Here is a 21,451-nt window from a genome sequence, read left to right on the forward strand (position 1 = left end):
TTAATTTTCACTTCTAGGTGAGGTTATGTACCTTTAACAAGAACCAGACCCAAAATTAGGCCCCTAGTTTTAATTCCTGTTTAATATTACTCTATTAGCAGGTTGAATTTTTTTAAATTTACTGATACTGAGTAATAGCTAACAAATGTCTTTTTTCCCCCCAGATAAACATTAGCCACAAAAGGCTACAAAACAAGATAAATTGCTCTTTCCACATTAAAGAAAACCAAGATCCATGAGTGGGCATCGGTCAACAAGGAAACGATGTGGAGATTCTCACCCGGAGTCCCCCATGGGCTTCGGGCATATGAGTACTACGGGGTGTGTATTTAATAAATTGTTTCAGTTACCTACACCACCATTGTCAAGACACCAGCTAAAGCGGCTAGAAGAACATAGATACCAGAGTGCTGGACGGTCCCTGCTTGAGCCCTTAATGCAGGGGTATTGGGAATGGTTAGTTGGAAGAGTTCCCTCCTGGATTGCCCCAAATCTCATCACCATCATTGGACTATTGATAAACATCTGTACAACTGTTTTATTAGTCTTCTACTGCCCTACAGCTACAGAGCAGGTAAGAGGAACTTCTTAAACAATAGATAACAGCATTATTTTCTACCAGAAACATCACAGTTGAGATCTCGGGGTCATTTTAATTAAAGGTAAGACAATATACACACTGTAATAAAATCATAAATACAGCCAACTTTATGCAAATACCACCAGCCATAGAGGGTATATGGTGATCCTAGTAGGTAAATTAATACTAGCAGGAATTAACATATAAAGTCCCAACACTGTACAAAAGAATCCCCCCCTCCTTTTTTAGATGGTTGAATAAAGTCTTAGTAAAATTTAAAATGAGCAGAGAGAAACATCTCTGGTATTTAAGGTAGTGTAACCATACACCAGTGTTATCAAAAGTATTTTTTCCTTCATTCCAGTGAGAATTTTTGAATATCTCTTTTCTTCTATAAATATATGGCTGAAAGACTTCGTGTATATCACTATTATTCAAATAGGGCAAAGGAAAGGTGAGAATGATATATTTTCTGTCCTATGTCCTCTTCTGACTGCCATTAAGAAAGGAAGCATAGTATTACCAAGATTCTACGTAGACCTTCTCAGATTCACACCTCTTTTCTATTTTTACCCTCTGTTATTATGCATACCCATTACTTGAAACCAAAACTAGTACTCTTGATCAGAATTGGTGAATTAATGTTTATTTCTTTGGTTTTAAGATTTCCTTGCCAAATAGTAAACTAAAGAAGGTAGGTGGAAGAGAGTCAGAAATATTTGTTTTGCCTGTATTAATCAGAATAATCAGTCTCAGGTTACCCAGGAAGATAGAGGGTAATCTTCAACTAAACATGTCATGACTCTGCACTATCTGAGATCATAATGGCCACAACATTCCTTATCTCGGTTTAAGCTGAAGTAATTTTTTAAAGCAATCTTTTTGTGTGACTTTGTCCTTGGAGATAAAATGGCCACCACCTGATTCCTTGCTATTTCATCAGTTCGTGAGTTTCTTGCTATATCTCTTAAAGTGAATGGCTATTAAAGTTCACAGTTACCTATAAAATGTGGTTTTTACCTTCCAGGTAGTTATTTCCACCACCTTGACTGTCTTTGTTTTAATTCCTTTTTTACTGTACAAATATTATTTGTATAGATTGTATGAATATATTTCTGGTTTTCCCTTATTTTCTTCAGTGTCCTGTTGTACCTCAATCAGGACCTTTAAAAACAAAAACCATTGCAATTGCTTAAGCATGCCCTGGGATTCTTTATCGAATGTCCTTTGAGTTGCTTCACATGGAGCTTACCTGAGCCCTGAACAAGAGTTTGATTCACTTCTCACATGTCATTATAGGTATGGATATGTGAGAGGAGGGAAATGGGTTGATTTCAATGAAAGCCCTCCAATAGTCCTAAGGTAAATCGAGGATGGGGTTCAGGGGGTGACAGTAGGTTCAAAAGTAGTTCAGCCATGAACAGTCATTTATTGAATACCAGGTATCATGTTCCCTTTCATTATTTTACTTGGCCACTGTTTTTAAGTGATTTGGAATTATTGCTGTAACCCCAGAATTGGTTAAAACTTGGGAAACTTTCAGAATGGAAAATACTCTGAACACAGGGAAATTTTCCAAATTGCTACTATGAGGAATCAAGGTAGACTATAACTAAGCCACTGTTTATTGCTCTGCAAGGAAAAGCAGTGTTCTACAAAGAAAGGGTATGCCTGGATGCATTTATTGCTGCATGCTAGAAATATTTGTTAGGCTCGAATCAGAAGGCATTAAATAGGTCATGGCTATCTTCCATGATAGGTCCTTATTATCTCTGATCGTCAGTAAGGTATGTAAATTTTCCTAGTCATACTTTATCATTCTAAATCTTATTTTGTGGAATAATGAGTATTAAATAAGATCTTACAGTCAGGGTACCTCGCATTTAATGAGGTGGTTATTACTGCTTTGGTCAAAAAAGATTAAATATAAACCTTTTCTTCCTGCAACTTCTCCCATGCCTGATTTTCTCTAATATATAATATATGGAGTTATAAATTTATCTAAATCTTTAAATTTTTTATATTTTTGCTAGCAAGCATTTTGGAGTCACATTTATCATCCAGAAAAATTTCCATTCATTATAGCTGTAATTCTTATGAGCCTTTCACCAGTAAGAGATCATTGTTCATATCTACGTATTAAGAACTTTCGATGTATTTTTTTAGTTCCTGATTTTTTTAATGGATCAGATTTGCAGATAGCACTCTTTCTGACAGAAAAGAAAAAACAATTACATACATTAAAAAACAATTACATACATTAAAAAAGACACAATTACTGTTTGTGCCAGTAATTGTCAATTTGACTGAATTAAGAGATGCAGTGTCTTACACCCTAGCGATAAGTTTGTAGCTGTTGACCTGTTAGGAGGTGGAGCCTCATTGGAGGAAGTAGATCATGGGGATGTGACCTTGGATTTTACTGGCTCCAGGCAGCTGACTATGGACCGAACCTTTGAAACTGTGAACTAAAATAAAACCTTGCTCCTTTAAATGGTTTATGTCAGATATTTTGTTGCAGCAGTGAAAAGCTAACTAGTACACTATTTTACTGATTTCAGTTGGGTTTATTTTTTTGTTGCAGAAAGTATACTTCCTAGTAGATAAAAAGGAAAATGAGTTAGTCCTTATTTTAAAATTCCTAAGGTAGAAATGTAGAGTGGGTCTTTATATTTAGCCCTATTTCCAGCTTTATTTTTCTTCAAGACAGGTTGCTAAGTTATCCAAACTGGGCTGGAACTTGCAATCCCGTGCCACAGCATCCCAAGGCGATCTCAGTCTCACTCTGTCTTTCTCTTTCTCTCTTGCTCACTCTCTCCCAGTCTTTCTTGCTCTTTCTCTGTCTCTTTTCTGTGTATGGTATTAGGGACTAAACCCAGGACCTTTGTACTGACCTACGTTCCCAAACTTTTTTATTTTTTATTGTCAAACAGGGTCTCACTAAGTTATCTGGGCTGGGCCGGGCAAGGTGGTGTATGCCTGTAATCCCAACACTGGGGAAGCTGAGGCAGGAGGATTGCTGGAGTTCAAGGCCAGCCTGAGTTACATAACTAGACCCTGTCTCAACGAAACAAAACAAAAAAATCTTGTCTGGGCTAGGCTTGTATATGGAATCCTCCTGCCTCAGTTCCCAGAGTGCTGGGATTACCAGTGTGTGGCACTGTGCCTGATTGATTTCTGTCTTTCATAAGGAGTATGAAAATATTCCCAACCCTGTGATTTGCTTATTATTTAAATCTCATCAGCTAGTTTCTTTTTAGTATCATAAACTAATTTGGATTTTTTGTCTTACTGCTTACTGTATGTTAATATGCTTTCCACAAAAGGCAGATAATGATGTTAGTGTTATCTATCCTATACACTTGAAAGCCAAAATTGAGCTATGACTTACCATTGAAAGTTCTTTTGAATTTAAATACAGTTTTTTGGAATCCAGTGATAAGAAATTTTTATTTAAATTCTCATTTGTTATTTCTTTTTATTGCTAAGATTAATACTTTTGATTCAACTCACTAACTTGTTAGATTTTTTCTTAATATAGAAAAATGAGGAGACAGGGATATAGCTCAGTAGTGCAAGCACCACCTGGCAAGCACAAGGTCCTGAGTTCAAGTCCCAGTACCAAAAAACAAAACAAAGCAAAAACCAAAAAAGAAAAAAAAAACCTTCCTTTGAAGGGCCAGGGATATAGCTCAGTGGCACAAGTGCCTGCCTGGCAAGTGCAAGGTCCTGAGTTCGATTCCCAGTACCAAGAAAAAAAAAAAGAAAAGTGAAAGAAAAAACAGTTAAAATGCCATATTGCCCATAATCTCACTGCACAGTTAACTTTGATTGACCTTAAAAAGGGAACGGGAAAAAATACATGTAAAAATTCAAAGAAAAGTATAAGACAAAAAGTAAAATCTTCCTTTTATCTGCCTTTGCTTCCAACCCTTCCACTATTACCTCTACTCTAGCATAACCATGTATTACAATTTTTTTTGATGTATTCTCACAAGAGAAAAAAACTTTGACTAGCATATGTGTACATTTGTACATATGTAAGTCCTTCGGCTCTGTTTGAGAAGCTCGGTAATGCCATGTATTTGTCCTTTTTTTTTACCTTAGTGGCTTTCCTAGGCTGTTAACTGAGACTGTACTTATAAAATTACAAAGCTTTGTTTTTAAAATGCCTCTGAGAGTTGTAGAATAATGGGAATAAGGAAGAAGTACATAAATATGAAGTTAGTGTACTACAGATAGATTTACAGGAAGACAGGAAAATCAGAAGAGAGCCTTACTCTGTCTTTTTTAATGTATGTAATTGTTTTTGTTTTGTAGAATTGTATGTACACTGATAGTTGAAGTTAAATCTCTGTTCCGTAGTAATACTTCACACCATTAAAATACTAAGTTTAGAGCCCAGGAAGGCCCTGCTTTTCTAGTTCCCTAATGCAGAACTCTCTAATAGAATTTTCTGTGATGGTAGAAATGTCTGTATGGTCCATTAAGGTAGCCATAGCCACATGTGGCTATTGAACTTTGACATGCACCTAGTGTAACTGAATTTTTAATTTTAATTAACTTAAACTAAAATAGCTACACATGATTAATGACTACTGCGTAAGGTAGCACAGCCTGAATTATTGAATTCCTTTACAAGCAAGAAGCAGCTGGGCATGGTAGCGCACACCTGTAATCCCAGCACTCAGGAGGCTAAGGCAGGAGGAATGCTATAAGTTGGAGGCCAGCAGAAACTATATAGTGAGTTCAAGGCCTAGACTGAACTACGCAGCAAGACCCTGTCTCAAAACAAACAAATTTTTAGAAATACACAAGCAAGAAGCGTTAGACCTAACATCCAGAAGAGGGAGTTCTTTGTCACACAGGATTAATTGCCCGTTTCAGTAGTGTTACATGTAAAGTATGGTTACATAATTGCTTTTCTGGATCTAGTTTATGGGGGGGGTATTCTCTGGTTCTTTTAATAGCCTCAGTGTCCTCTGATGTGGAACATTAAGAAAATGTTTCAGGGAAGATTCTTAACTTCTGATAACCGAATTCTAAACAGACCTCTTTCAGAGAGAAACTCCTTTGCTGTGCAGAATATATGGATCACCTGGACAAAAATAGTGAAAAATGATGTAAAACATTCTTATACATTCTTTAAGATAATCAACCAAGTAGAGACTCTATTTTTACTTTTTTATTTTATTTTATTTTATTTCATTTTATTTTGGTACCAGGAATCACTCAAGACCACGCACTTACCAGGCAAGCACTTGTGCTGCTGAGCCATATCCCCAGCCCTCTCTTTTTAAATACATAGCATTTAAATTCAATACCAGCAGTTCAGTTTCTGAGAGAAACTATTCCTTGAAGATATGACTATAGATATTTTTTAAATAATATTCTCAGCATTATGTGCACTGGATCATCATTTCTCTAGTATTCTATGAGCCACTGATGAAGTTTAAATTACATACGTAAGTAAATGTGGAAAATTAATATGTTATTTCCCCTTCTCGAATATTCATAGTGTGTATTAGCAGTATTAAAGACTGGAATAGGTCCTGCAGTAGGAAAATCTGTTTCTTATTGTTTAGCCTACTGATTTCCTCCTGAGAGTAGCATGTAAGATTATTTATTAATTGACTCTTACAATCTTAAAATCAAAACACTTGGAAGAATCTTCTAGAAGGATACCCTAGTCTCCTATAAGATTTCTGTGAAATTTCTGTGACGTACAATCACCTTTTGGACAAGGGATTAGTGGTTGGACTCCCCTGCAGATAGCAAAATTTGCAGATGTTTAAGTGTCTTTTTTAAAATGTTATAATATTTGGATATAACCTACATACATTTTTCCTTATACTTTAAGTCATCAACAGATTACTTATACTAAATAAAGTATAAATGCTTTGTAAGTACTCATTATGCTATATTGTGAAGGGATAACAACAAAAATAAAAGCTTGTACATGTTCAGTACAGATGCAGTTTTTTATACTAAATTTTTTAAAGCTTCAGTTGGTTAAATCCATGGATTAGAATCCCAGGGATATGGAGGGTTGACTGTAAGTTCTCCATGATCTCCTTGAGTACTCCTAAAGGGACATTATTTCTCATAACAATCCTAATTCTTTTGGTAAGTTCTGCATCATGTGGCATTTCTTCCAGCTAGCAGTACTTCTCCAGAGAATGAGCATAAAATATCTAAAGTATATTAAAAAGTATACTAGCCAGACATAATAGCTAATATTTCTGAAATATATTTGCCTTTGTATTTTATTTTACAGGCACCTCTCTGGGCATATGTTGCTTGTGCATGTGGCCTTTTCATTTACCAGTCTTTGGATGCTATAGATGGGAAACAAGCAAGAAGAACCAATAGTAGTTCTCCTTTAGGAGAACTTTTTGATCATGGTTGTGATTCGCTATCAACAGGTACCTATTGCTGCTTTTTTAATGTTAACAGATATTAACTGATGAAAACAATGTGTTAAATTGTTAGGATATGTAAGAGGTGTACGTAATTGCTAGAATAAGTGATTTTGTTTGAAATTTTAGTATTTTTAAGACCATAAATCTGGTTAATAGTTGTTCATTATTGTGAACATTGGGAAATTTGGAAATTACATTCATTTATACTTATTTTTAACCCTACATATTGTTTGTAACCATTTTTTAAAATCTTAAGATATGATCATCATCAAAAAATCTAAAACAATGCATATAGTAGAAAGAGACTGGTTTGGTAATTTATAGTCTTCATATTTAAGTGGCTCTTATGTAGATTTTTAAAATTACATTTTAGACTTGGATTATAAATATATGATGTAGGCTTGTATAAAAAAGCCCAGAATGAATCTGGGTGTAATCCCAGCACTCAGGAGGCTGAGCCAAGAGGATTGCTGCAATTTCCAGGCCGCCTGGGCTATACAGTGAGTTCAAGACCAGACTAAACTCTGCATACTGAGCCTCTGTCACAGAAAAACAAAAAAAAACACAACAAATCAAAAAGACTAGGATGAGGTCTGGAGATCTCAGGTAAACAGGATTCTAGTTAACAATTTCGTATACTGAAAAATTTGCAAGGGAGCAGATTCCAGGCATTCCTACACAGTGGAGGGGAAGGTAACTATGAAAGATGGTGAGTTAATTTGCTTAACTGTAGTAGTCGTTTCACTGTATACCTGTATATCAAACAGCATGTTTCACACTTTAAATATATGTAATTTTTTAAAACACTAGAAAAAATACACTAAAATGCTAGGATTCAATGGATTGCTATAGGTAGATTGTAGGGATATATCATTTTTGTACCATGTTGCAAGTTTTTAATATAATATTTTAGTATGTGTTTAGGGGAAAAAGAGATTACAAAACTACATGATTTTTTTTTTTCTTTCTTCAGTGCTAGGGATCACACACAGGTTTGTGTATGCTAGGGTTTTGTGTATGTACACCTCCAACACTAAATGAATTTCTGCTTTTCCTTTTTTAAATATAGTTCCTCAGTTTTCTTATCATTTGGTATGGTGTTTAAAAAAAAAAACAAAAAATGCTGATAGTTTTACTTTCTGAATCCAGATTTGCAGATGTACATAGTGTGATCCAAAAATACAGTGAACATTAACTTTTTTTTATGAAATTCATTATAGTAAAAGAAACACTGCTATTAATCCCATTCAAATTACTTCCCCTCAGTTTTAATGCACTTATTCTGTAATTCTTGCCACTTTCTGAAGCAATTTTAGAAGTCCTCTTTAGTATCTTTATTTAGATGTACTATTGACTGCTTCAATGTCCTGAATCAATTCAAAACATTTCCTTTTCCTCATCATTTTAACTAAAGAAAAACCAGAAGTCACACAGTGCCAGATCTGGTGAATTAAGTGGATGAGTTTTTATTTGACAGAAATTGCCATAATGTTTTTAATCCATTCAGGACATCAAAACCACCAAGAAAAGACACTGATGAAAGAGAACTTCCAGAACTGCTTCAGAAAGTGGCAAAAGTGATGGGATAGATGTGATCAAAAGGAGGGGGGGAATATTTTCAGGGAGATCAATGGCAATGTCTTTTACTATAACAATTTTTTAATTTTTAATTAAACATTCATTGTTTAATAATCACACCTCATAAGTACATGTCAGAATAATTGCTCTACTGTATCCTGACATTAGCTGGCTTAATAGACAAGAAAAAACAGCTAAACATTTAGAAATTTTAAAACTCAAATTAAGAAAATCTCAAGTGTTCCACTGAATAAAACTAGTTAGGTGTCTAGAAAGGCTATTATTTAACCAGCTGACTACAGAATGTCAAGTATCCTATACTTCATTTGAAATGACAACCATTTTTGCATTGTAATTTGAGTTCCAAATTATTATAGGAAGATTTTGTCTACATGTCACCCATAATGATGATACCTGCTGAATAAGAAAAGACAGTTATCAATCTGAAGCTTATAGGTCCCTTTGTGATTATTTTGGCTCTTTTTTTGTTTTTTTTTAATGTTTTCTTTTGCTGCTTTGCCTTGTACCTTTTTACTGTTCATTCGTACCACTATCAGTAAGTTAAGAGACTACTGAAACAAAATAGCAAAATATTTGTTTTGCTTTTAAGAGCTTCGGTTTTACTAAATGGTGTAGTGCAAAAAGAGATTGAAGTTATGAGGTAAAAGTCAGTGTAAAAGATTATACCCTACTTTCTTATTCTCACTGATAAATAAGAAGAGATTGTACATTCACAGAATATCTTTTGTATCATCTGAAATCATGTCTAGCTCAGATAATGCTTCTTACTCATATTGTTAACTTTTCATTGTGATTTTCCTTCTGCAGTTTTTGTGGTTCTTGGGACTTGCATTGCAGTGCAACTTGGGACAAATCCTGATTGGATGTTTTTTTGTTGTTTTGCTGGCACATTCATGTTTTATTGTGCTCACTGGCAAACGTACGTTTCTGGAACATTACGGTTTGGAATGTAAGTAACACTTATTGGTAATAATATTTTTACTTTCAAATATGAGACTATTTGGTATTTATCAGGTCACTGAGTTAAATAAATAAAAAGTCTAGAAACTATTAATTTCAGTTGTTTACTAATAATCTCTCTTTTACTCTTTTTTAAAAGGAAATACAGAGCTTCCAAACTAGCATTTTTAAAGCTATAAAAAAGTAGCAGCCCCTTCTTACTCATCGCCTTTTGTCTTTCCAGGAAAATTCACCTCTTCCCTTACTATCATTCACCTTAACTCCATATTGTATTTGGATGTATAAAAATGCATTTTTGGAAATATAAAACAGTTTTTGAGAGCAAAGGGTAATTCTCATCTCTAAATGTCATAGCTTAATTAGGTTTTTTCACATTTCATTTGTGAATCTATACTACTCTAGCTCTTAATAATTCAGTACACATAAGTGCATCATATAGTCTATTACTGCCATCAAAATGAATGAGAATTTAAAAATGAAACATAAACATCTTTTAAAAAGTATCACTGAGGTTATCCTTTTTTTCATGGTGTAAAATTCTAAAAAAAAAACTTGAGAAAAGATAGTGTACTTCATGAAATGTCATAATAAAAATCCCTGATGGCAAATTACAAGTGAAATAACCTCATCTCTAAGACGAGTCATGGATTTAAAAAAAAAAAAATTTAAATACCTAGTGAACATAGCTTTCTAGACTTTGGAAAAGCCAGAATACATAACAATTCCATCACTCACTACAAGTTCAGATGACTGTATCCTAAGTTTATTTAAATAGAAATTAAGATGTCCTTATGGCAATAACTGAATAATTACTGATATATTGAATGATATCAATTTAAATGAGGTTTATTACAATTAATTTCAAACTAAAGGGGTTTAGAAAATACATTTAAGGCCCATCTTAATGTTGTGTCATTATTAGGGGCTACAGCAGAAATGATTGTCTGAGTGAAAACTATATGCCAGTGCATTCATCAGCAGTTTATAAAATGATCAATGCTAAGAAAATATTAAAAACATACCAATAAAAAAGCTGAAATTAATAATAAAAACCCAACAAATGTGCAATACAGTCAAAAAAAGAAAATAGTAAAGAGTTCTGTTATAAAACAGTAATTGAAAATATGCAGTTTTCTCAACATTACTTACAGTTTGTATTTAATATTTCCAGTCTTTCTCTGCTTTAGGTAACCACAAAATATAATAAACTTCTACAACCATCTGGTTTGTCTTAATTCATTTTTAATTTTTAGTAATGCTGCTGTTTTGAGAAATGACAAAATTTGTTCCATCTGGTTTTCAGTTTTATGTTTCATTATGTATTATCTCACAATTAACATTTTCCTGGTACTAGGGATTGAGTCTTGCAGTTACCTTGCAGGCCTTTACAGTATTTGAAAACTTACTTACCAGCCAGTCTTAATGTATTCTTTTCCAAGTAAAGCACCACCAACCATATGGTATAGAAACTAAATGAAAGAGAAAAATGAACCATGGAAGTAAGAGAAAAACAAATAGTGTTTTTAGGAGTAATGATTTGGTATCACAGTCTTAGAATTTCCCACATAATGTTTTCCTGGAATGAAGTTTGCATTTGCAGAACCGCAAGAGGTCCAGATGGTGGAATCATAAGATGCCTGTAGGGGAGTAGCAGGAGATAAGGAGACAAAGATCCAGAAAATCAAGAGCCTTCTGTGCTGTGCCAAAAAATAAGGGCATTTATTCCGAATCTTTAAGGAATTTTTGCAAGATCTAAAGCCAGGAAATGACAGAAGTACCTTTTTGAAAGGCCACTGTAGCAGGGGGTAAACTAAAGTAGGTTGTGACAGAGCAAGGAGACCAGTTAGACTCATCAGTATAACCAACATGAGTGACAAAGCCTGAGCTCACACAAATAGCAGCACTTCATTAGAGAAAGGGATAGACTGGAGAGAGACTTAGAGGTAGAAACAGCTGGGCATGGTGGCATGTGCTATCCCGTCACCTAGGGAGTCAGGACCACCGAATGCCGCAGAGGGAGTGCAAGGCTAGCCTGAACTACAGAGCAAGACAGTGTCTTAAAAAACCAAAAGTAAAAGTAAAAACAGGAGGTAGAAACTATAAAATATAATCCCTATTTGGGTTGAAGAGATAAATAAGGGGGGGGATGCTAAGATGTCTCCTTGGGTGATTGGATAAAAAGGGACCTATTCAGAGGAGAACTGTACTTAGAAAATGTATGTGAGGAATGTTAGACATCCAAATAGAATAAGGATAGCAGAAAACCTTAAAAGAGGAAGCTTAGAAGCTCATGGAAAATATTGAACATCCAGAATCAGCGGAGGCATGCTGGAATTAAAAACCAAAAGAGGGATGAATTTAAAACACAACAGTACTGAATGCTGCCAAGACTCAAAATGAGGGCAGAAAAATGTACACTGAGTTTGACAATGTGAGCCATCCCTAGTAGTTTCTGAATAATGGTGGGGCAGAGACAGATTGTAGAGAGTGGAATAAATAGAGTATTACTTAAACATTACACAAGTTACCTACCTGTGATGGGAAAGAGACATTGATTATGGAGAGAATATTGGCTCCAAGTTGGGGAGTTTTGTATTTTTAATGAAAAAATAATTTGAGCATGCAGAAAAAATCCACTAATAAAAAGATTGAAGATACTGAAAAAAGAGACGAGGGGGAGAGTTTATGTAGCAAGATAGGTACAGATATGAAATGAAAGAAGTTCTAGGGTAGCAGATAGAGGGAGAAGATAACAAGTAAAACTTGCCACTAAAACTAATCTTCCTTATATTCCTGTTTTTTAAAAATTTTTAGTAATTGAGGTTAAAGTTAACATCTGACTTTAAGTTAAATATTAGTATAAGGGATTGGTTTGGATTTGTGAGTCAAATCCAGTTTTTAGAAGTTCTACATTTGCATTAAAGCATCACAGTATATATTTTTTAAATTGAAAGCAGGCCACAGCATTCGTAGAAACATACTTTGCAGTGGAGGCATATAGAATACATAAATATGAGCCTAAAGAAGTCTTAAAATGTGATTAAGTTTCACATATTTTTCCAAGAGGATATGGAATAGACTGATATGTAATAGATGAAATATTAAAATTTGCATGGAGGAGATAGTCAGAATTTTACTTTGCTTATTAAGGAAAGAACAAAACAAACTCAAAAGTAGTTCAGGTAAAGAAATTTTTTAAAGTCACTTTTTCGTACTTTTTTTTAGAGGAAAGACAAAACAGCCTTAAGAGCATTAGGAATCTTACTTAGAAACATTTGTATTAGAATTGCCTTTTTTTAATCTTTATATGCATAGTAAAAGGAATCCTGAAAAATTGTTGTCAATATGTGATCCAGGGAGCTATGCTTTTAATAGCTTTATAAAATAGAATGTTTGCCAAATAAAGAATTTTTCTTCTCTTTTTCTATAGTTCCCCCTAACCCCCAGCAGTAGGAATCGAACTCAGGTATGCACTACGACTGAGCTGCATTCCCAGCCCCTTTTCCTGATTTTTTATTTTGAGATAGAGTCTTACTGTTTCACCTAGGTGGAACTCAAGCTTGTGATCCTCTTGCCTCAGCTATGATTACAGGCATACACCCTGCACCTGGCTCCTTAGTCTTTTTAGTGTCACCATCCTGAATTGCTATTAAGTTTGCTCGTAATATCTTTAACAAAATTAACAAGATTTTCATTCATTTGTAACTAATTGCTACTCAGAGTCTAGCATTAGGAGAAAGCAAATATCCTTTGGATACATGTTTCCTGGAATTAGGAGCTATGTATTCCAGCACTGTATTCTGGTCACAGCTAAAAAGTGGCCCCTCGTGGAGAATGTTAGAACCTATCACCTCTGAACAGACCCCTGTGTTTACCGTGCTCTTGGACTGAGCAGGTGAAGCCCTGCCAGAAATGAATCCTGGATATTCAGTGGGGCTTTTCCTGACCTCATTCAGCCTCCTAGAATTTTTACATATGAAAGATTGCGGAGGATAATGAGGTTAAAGGACTTAATGGAAAGATGGGTTGGTGAAAGCAGATTAAATATTATGAATTGAAGCTCATTTATAAACATGTATTAAACTTTCTTTAAGATGATTATGGATTTTACTCAGTAGAAGAATTCACATTTCCGTTCTTAAGTACTAAATTAAATTTACAACTTGAAGATGTTACAGTCATTTTTATAAATTTGTAAATGACTCAGTCATTTTTATAAATTCAATGCTTAGAAACCCTAAACAATCTTTTAAAAAAAAAACTATATGCAAAACATATATTCTTCCACTTGCTAAAGGCAGAACTTTTGTTTAAATTATTATTTCAGAAAAAATAATACACTTTTATCTTTGTAAGAGAAAAAAAAGTAATTAGAATTGAACTCAGGCCAGTTTTTCGTTTGTTTTTGTGTGGGCTGAGGGGGTTGTTTGTTTATTTGCTTTTTGTTTTTTGAGACAAGGGTTTCATTACATAGTTCAGGCTGGCCTCAAACTTGGTGATCTTCTGCCTCAGACTCCCAAGTATAGACAGGCATGCACCATAACTCCTAGCTAGGCCAGTATACTTTGATTCAAGTGTTATTACCATATTATCTTATCCATATATCAGTTTAAGCAAGCCTCACAGCTTTCATGAACCTCATTTCCTGACTTATAATATATGAGTTTTAGATTAAATATTCTATAATACTCTTTCTACTTACAAAGACTATGAGTATATTAATTTTATGTTTTTTCTCATGTACTTATTTATAATAAATAAACTATGATCTTCACATTACAATCACTACATTTTTCAGTTCATGCTTCTAAGATTTCACATTTACATTAGCTAAAAACCATACCACCAAACATTTATTTGCATGTAGGCAAATAACTTATAATTTTTTCTTTTCTATAATTACATGAAAAAAGTTAATAGACTATCTGTCTCACTGGTAGTGTCACATAGTTCATCTCATCCAAGTAACTTCTACATAATAATTATTTGAAGACTTCCTGTAATAAATAGCAAAATATTGTTTATTAGTGTGGAGTCCATTTTCTGTTGAAGAATTAGGTGTGGCAGCGCATGTCTGTAATCTCATCACTGGGAAAATGAGGCAAGAGGATAAAGTTCAAGCCCAGCCAGGTCAATTTAGCAACTTAGACCTTGTCTCAAAATTTCAAAAGGGCTGGGGACACAGCTTAGTGCAAAGGCCCTGGGTTCAATCCCCAGTACTGGGGGAAAAGAATTAAGAAATGTTCTATCATGGTTGTGAGGGTGATCTGACTGCAACATCTGTCACCCCATTGATCGCCAGAGTTGATTCAGCTGATCTGGCTGACTAGGCAGGTGTCCCCTTGCTTCCTCAACGTTCTTTGTGCATCCCTCCCAAAGCAGTATGCTCTATCAAAAAAGAGGACCACCCCCATAGAAAGGACCATTTCTTTGGTCAAAGGTGTAGGAGTAGCTGCACTCCCCTGCTAGAACCTCCAGGCAAGCTCTCAAATGTTCTATCAAATACCTATATGGAATCTGCATATTTTTATGTGTTTAATACTTAACCACATGAATTATGAAATACGAGAGATACTCTTTTTAGTTTGTAGCTGCCCTTTGCAGTTTTTTTTCAGCAATGATTAATGCATTTGGATCCCAGCTCTGTCTACTTGATTTTATCAGGCGTTATAAAAATAATTCTAAAAAATTTGTATTACTATAAAGCCTAGGTGACACTTGGGGCACTCTGATCATTAGGTAAAATTGTGGACATATATTGCCATTCCTCAGTTCCTAATTTTGATTGGTGTAGTGTTTATCCGAAGCTGTACGCTCTTCTTCTGTCACCCTCTGTGTTCTAAAACTTCAGTGTTTGACCTAGGTGTTCTTATTTTTTTAAACCACTAGTAAACTAATCCAGTGTAGTAATGAGTTACAATGCTGGTGTGGAATTAGAAAACAAAAAAGTGGAAAAATTCTGGATTTAAGGTCATCAGGCAATAGAATAGATAGCCAGTTTGATTTTTGCTGTATTTATATCAAAAGAGAAGTCACATTGACTAGATTCTTTCACCCTTTCTGCATGCCGTACTAATAATTTGAAATGCCATGCTAATAGTTTGAAAAAGCACAATTTAGAATGTGATGAGGATTGGGGTAGTGAATAAGTAGGAGATTGGTGGGTTTTTTGTATGTACATTAGGGCTTCTGGGAGGAAAAATATATTAGAATATCTTCTGAATTTACAGGGAAAAAAATGATAAAAATTCTGGGAAAAAATGATTACTGCCATGCTTAGCAGCTCTCACAGAAAGTCATTTAAATTCCTTCATAGCCCTCATCAAATAGTGAATTAGAATTCAAGCCAAATGCATTTATGATTTATGTTTCTTAAAATACATAAATAGAAGTGAAATTTGCAAAGTAGGGACTGGGAATATATCTCCTATCTACAGGGAAGTCTGGCTAGTTCCAGTACTGAAAAGATCTGTATCATAGGCAGTATAATTATTTGACAAGTAATATTCTCCACTAAATAATTGAGAATTGACTCTTTTTTTAGTACTGTTTCCAGCTGTCTGCTTACAAGTCATTTTTTCAGTGTGCCACAATTTTAACTTTTTAAAATATTCTACTACTTTGATTTGGATAAGAAGTATTTGTGTATGTATGAAGACAGTATAGTAGTATATAAATTGTGTAATTAAACTTTAGGTGTCTTTATAAGGAAAATGCTACCTTTTAAATCTGTTTTTACTACCTGTTTTAGTAGGGCTCTTCAGCAACAGCTCTGAGTAAAGTTATTTTGAAATGTTTGTTTCCTTATGCATAGATTCGATGTTACAGAGTCCCAGATCATAATTATAATATGCCAGCTTCTCACAGGAACCCTGGGGCCTTGGTTCTGGAACTTCACGGTAACTGCTAGATACTCATGCTGTCTGATGAACAATGGTGTGAACTCAGTAAAGACAGCCCCTTTGTCATGCACAGAGTAATTTTAAAAATGAAAAATCAAAAAACTTCCAGATTATTTTACAGATTATTAGAAAACAAATAATATATAATAGGGCAATAAAAATCCACCCTATTAATATTTCTGCAGTTTGATGCTAAAGCCATTTTTTCCATTTACCTGTTGTGCCTAATACTATTTTCACTTTCTGTAATACTTTTTTTAAGGAATACCTTTCCACCATTAGATAGGGTGGGAGGGGTATTTTTATTTTAAAATGACAAAAAAAGCAAGCAGAGTTTTTCTTAGATAAGTTGAGATAACTAAATGTAGGGATGATTCTGCTTATTTTCTTTACTTCTTAAGCATGTCCTTTAAGCATTCTTCTGCTTAAATTAATGGTCTTGATATTATAAAAATTTTATAGAAGCTATTTTCACTTGTTTTGTTTAATGTTTTCTTTCCTTGTGCTTTAAAACTAAATATGCTTAGCTTTTCGCATCATTATAATCATCCTTTGAATACTTTCCTTTTTCAATTTAAAATATATATATATATATATATATATACATAATGAAGTGCTAAATGTAATATGTTTTTCTTACATCTTAGAATTATGATGTTGACCTTAAGACCCTTAGAAGTTCAAAAATATTTGTTAGGAAACATTTTTTTAATAAGATAAACCAGAATCCCTTACACTTTAGTAGGAAACTTCATTTACAAGAAAAAACACAGCTTAGATTCAGTTTATTCAAATAAATTCAATATTAAATACTAATTTAATCAATTGAACCCAGGGAAATATTCAGGAAATGTTGGAAAACTATCCATATGAAAACCTGACATAGTATTCCTCCAAAGCTGCATTAGGTTTTGTACATTGTCCTCTTGCCTCCCTGAAAAGGAATGTAAACATTTTAATATTGCTTCAGTAGTATAATAGAAATAATAAATCCCTTGTTAGTAGAGTTCTTTCTGAAGGTGTATGACAGCTTTGTAAATCTAGTTATTCAGTGGCAGTATTGATGGCTTTTGGAGACAAATTAAAAGTCAGGAGTACACATCTTTTTTCAAAATATCCTTGGAGTATACAGAGAAGTACTCTAGACATGTCTTAGGGGCAAAACTAAAGCATTTTCTATTGAATTGATGCATTTGCATAATTATTTGTGAGCTTCATTCCAGAGTAAAATTCTGTACCAGTTCATTGTGTGTCTTTAGCCTCTCTTCACCACTGCCCTGTCTTAACATACTTTCTACAAAGACCTGTAGCTTTATGCTCATTGCAGTTATCTAGATTCATAATTTTGATCTTCTTATTGTTGATTTTGCACCAAACATCTTCCCCAGTATCCTTAATTAACTGAATATTGAGTATTTTATTTGGTTTCACCTTGTTTACCTAACAAATTGGAAACAAATGCATTTTAACATTGTGTTAAAAAATGTTTTCAAAATATGTTCTGTTTTCTGTAGATACACTGCCTTCACTTCTACCAGTTAGTAACTTGTACAGATTTTCCTTTGCTCCTGATATTTGTTACTTTAACCTACTTGGTCATTGAGGTGAAAGGTCAAGTATACTAATTTCATTTTTACAAAGTTGAAGAAAAAAGTTCAGAAAAAATTACTTAACTGTATCTAAGTGAATTTTATTTATTAGCATTTAAACCTTCTATTAGATTTCACCTACTGTATTCTAGCACTTTTTAAAAATTGTGTTAGAGTACAGAAGCGTCATCCTGAAAGGCACAGGTACACTAAAACTAGCAAGTAAAAACTGAGGACAAATGTTTGCCCCACAACACCTATTTTAATAACTTCTAATAGTTTACAGATTTCTTTTAGACTTGATTATGATAGAGAGGAGGAATAAGTTCACAGTTCCTTTATTTAACTCTAAATGAGGCAAGATCTCTCTGCTCTCAGCTCTTCTGTTTCCAAAGATGGTAAGGATAAACTTCTCCTTAAATTTGAAACCTCTACTCTAGTTCCACTTCTATTAGAAGACTTGTTCAGTTTTAGCTTCTGGCTACATTTTGTTCCACTTAGTCGATTATTTGATAGGCTTTCTCTTTTTAGTTACAGAAAAGAATCGATACAGTCATTTGTGTGGTAGATGGTGCTGTTTTTAATAATTCTGTTTATTTGAAGCATAGATACATAAATTTATTTCCTCAGTATTAACATTTGAATTAAAAATACTGTTAGAGTTATCACTCAGCTGTATGGTTCATGTTATTTAACACTAATAACCATGCCCAGTTCACCCCTGAACAAGCTTAGAAAGTAAAATACTGGAAAACAGTATATTGAATTTCTAAGCTAATCTTTATTTCAGTCCATTAATACTCCACCCACCCATAGGATTTGTAGTAAAATATATAATGAATGTCATGCTCTAGTTATACATAAATTCTTTAGAAATTCAGATCTATTTACTAATAAATTTGTTGTTAATAGCAAGCTGATCCTAGACTGTTTCCAGATACCATCTAATTGATGACTTTTTAAGCACAGTGCTTCCTTTTAAACAAAAATTCATAAGAAAAATTATGTAAATTAAGGTTTCTTTGACTTTGTACATTTATCCCTACTACATATTCTGTGTTCTCCAAACTAATAGCCAACCCAAATTATAACTTACTTACATTTACTATTAGTAGTTTCCAAACACACCTATACTTACAAATTAACTGCAAGTATATTTTTAATATGCTTACGACATGTGTAGAAGATACTGCAGATGAGATCATTTTCTGATTTTAGAGAAGACACGTTAAAAATTTTGGGAAATCCGGTGTGGCATACTCCTGTGATGCTAGCATACTGGGATACTGAGGCAGGCCGCATAATCACAAATTTGAGCCCAACCTGAGCAATTTAGTGACTTAGACCGTTTGTCAGAATAAAAAATAAAAAGGACTGGTGATATAGCTCAGAATGAAGACCGTGGGTTCAATCCCCAACACCAAAAACAAAAAAACAAAAAACCTGGGAAAAGATAATTAACTTGCTTATCAGCTCTCACAAAATGCCCTTTAAATCCTTTTCATGGGCCTTATTCAATAGTGAGTTAGATCTCATGCCAAATGTGTCTGTGCATTTTGCTCTCTGGACACTGAGAAATGAAAATGAAACTTGGAAAATAGTCCAGGGCTAGTGATTAGTAGAATTTATACCTAGTATGTATGAGGCCCTGGGCTCAATCCCCAGCACCACAAAAACAAACAAAAAACATTGCCCCTCCTGGTTTTTTGTTTGTTTGTTCGTTTATTGGTACTGGGGATTGGATTCAGAGCCTTTATCCCCACCCCACTTTTTTTTTCTTTTTTGAGAAGAGATCTCCCTAAATCACTAAATTGCCCAGGGCTAGAATTTGCAGTCTTCCTGTCTCGGGCTTCCAGAGTGCTCAGATTACAGGTATGTGCCCCCAGCCTGGAAGCCTTTTATCACTTGTATTAGAGCCTTTTTGTTGTTGTTTATTTTTTCCTTTTTTTTTCTTTTTTTTCTTTTTTTTTTTTTTTTTTTTTTCGGGACAGGGTCTCAATATGTAGTTCAGGGTGACCTTGAACTTGCTGTGTAGCCGGGCAGAACTTGCTGTCATCCCCCTGATTACAGGCATGTGCCGCCATCCCCAACTTCTGGAGGCTCTTCTGTACGTCTCTTGTAATAACTGTCCTAACCAGTGAGTTTCCAAAACTGCCTTTCTGTGCTGATGAAGGCCCCGAGATCCTCACTGCAACTACAAATAGTGGCTGTTCCCTTGTTTAGAAGTTAAAATTACTTATACTCATTAAAGAGTATTTTTTCTTTACATCTTACTCACTACACCATTGGTATATGCCCAGCAATTGCTTCAAGGGGTTTAGTGTAGGTGTTACAGCTTATTTTGCTTGGCCTGCCACACTTACAGCCTCCACATCAGACGAGTGTGTACAGGAGCTTATGCCCCACAATTGGTTTGCCTTTCTCTATTTTTCTTTTGCGACAGCAGTCAAAACAGTGTTTATTTCTGGGTTGTAATAATTTACATTTGTTCTGACCAGAGTTTTTCTTTTGGGTTGTCCACAGCCATTGGGATCATTCTTTTTGCCCTTTAAAAACTTAAAAAAGTACAAATAGGAAATTAGTTTAAAGTAATATAGTTAAGAGTTCAGATACCTTCATGGGAATAGAAAATTTTGTTTTCTCCATCTAAAACTTAGGGTGGTGGAAATCTAATGGTATAGATGAAAGATTTTTTTTCCATTAAAAAAAAAAAATCATGTTGGCATCTTGCTTGCCCTTTTACAACATATCCCTGTGTCTTGGAGGGCTTCTTTTCTTTTCAGTGGTGATCAGGGGGTTTTTTTGTTGGGTTTTGCTTTTGAAGAATAGCCCCAGCACTTCAGAATATTATGATGTGTAGCTCCATATTTTCCAAATAATAATAAGAAAGTGATTACAGAAATGCCAAATTCCTGCCTATGTATAATGTTCTGCCTTGTAAATAATGTCTTTCCTACATAGCCAAAAACTTAAAAATTAGTCCCTTCCTAATAAGGTATAGTAAATTGAACCCATGCTGAGAGATTCCTAATGGACTGTCACAAAGCAAGCTCTCTCCTAAACAGAATCACCAGCTCTTTTTATTGTTAATATCTGCAGCGTGTCTCTCAGAGCTTGCTGTTGTTTCCATTCTGGGATTGGCTTCATGCTGCACCCTTTATCATTCTCAATCAGTATTACGGCCACACTTCCGGAAGTGGTCATAGATAGTTCTTATGGTTCAGAACAGTAGGGGGCTCATTGTGGAGTTCAAAGAATTACTCTAAAACAGATAAGCAAATAGGGAAAATACTCATAGCTACCTGCCAACTGGTAAGTTTTCCCTGGCCCTCTCCCCTAACATTTAGGCATTGTTGATCTAAATACAATGACAGTATCTGAATAGTTAAGAAAATTCTG

The 21,451-nt window shown here is 34.3% G+C and overlaps 1 protein-coding gene across 2 annotated transcripts in view; it reads left to right on the plus strand.

Moving 5' to 3' along the window:
* Cept1 (choline/ethanolamine phosphotransferase 1) overlaps positions 1–21,451 on the plus strand; it is a 39,497-nt gene that overhangs the window by 6,951 nt on the left and 11,095 nt on the right. Inside the window, exons 2-5 of one of the 2 annotated variants that reach the window (XM_005388937.2) lie at positions 165–574; positions 6,858–7,005; positions 9,409–9,550; positions 16,376–16,460. In XM_005388937.2, coding sequence (XP_005388994.1) covers positions 236–574; positions 6,858–7,005; positions 9,409–9,550; positions 16,376–16,460 — 714 coding nt within the window. In that variant the 5' untranslated portion in view covers positions 165–235. The remainder of the gene's footprint in view (positions 1–164; positions 575–6,857; positions 7,006–9,408; positions 9,551–16,375; positions 16,461–21,451) is intronic. The other variant, XM_005388936.2, reaches the window with a different exon arrangement.

The sequence above is a fragment of the Chinchilla lanigera genome, unplaced genomic scaffold (assembly GCF_000276665.1).
Source record: "Chinchilla lanigera isolate Chin_1 unplaced genomic scaffold, ChiLan1.0 scaffold00034, whole genome shotgun sequence".
In the NCBI taxonomy this organism is placed as follows: Eukaryota; Metazoa; Chordata; class Mammalia; order Rodentia; family Chinchillidae; genus Chinchilla; species Chinchilla lanigera.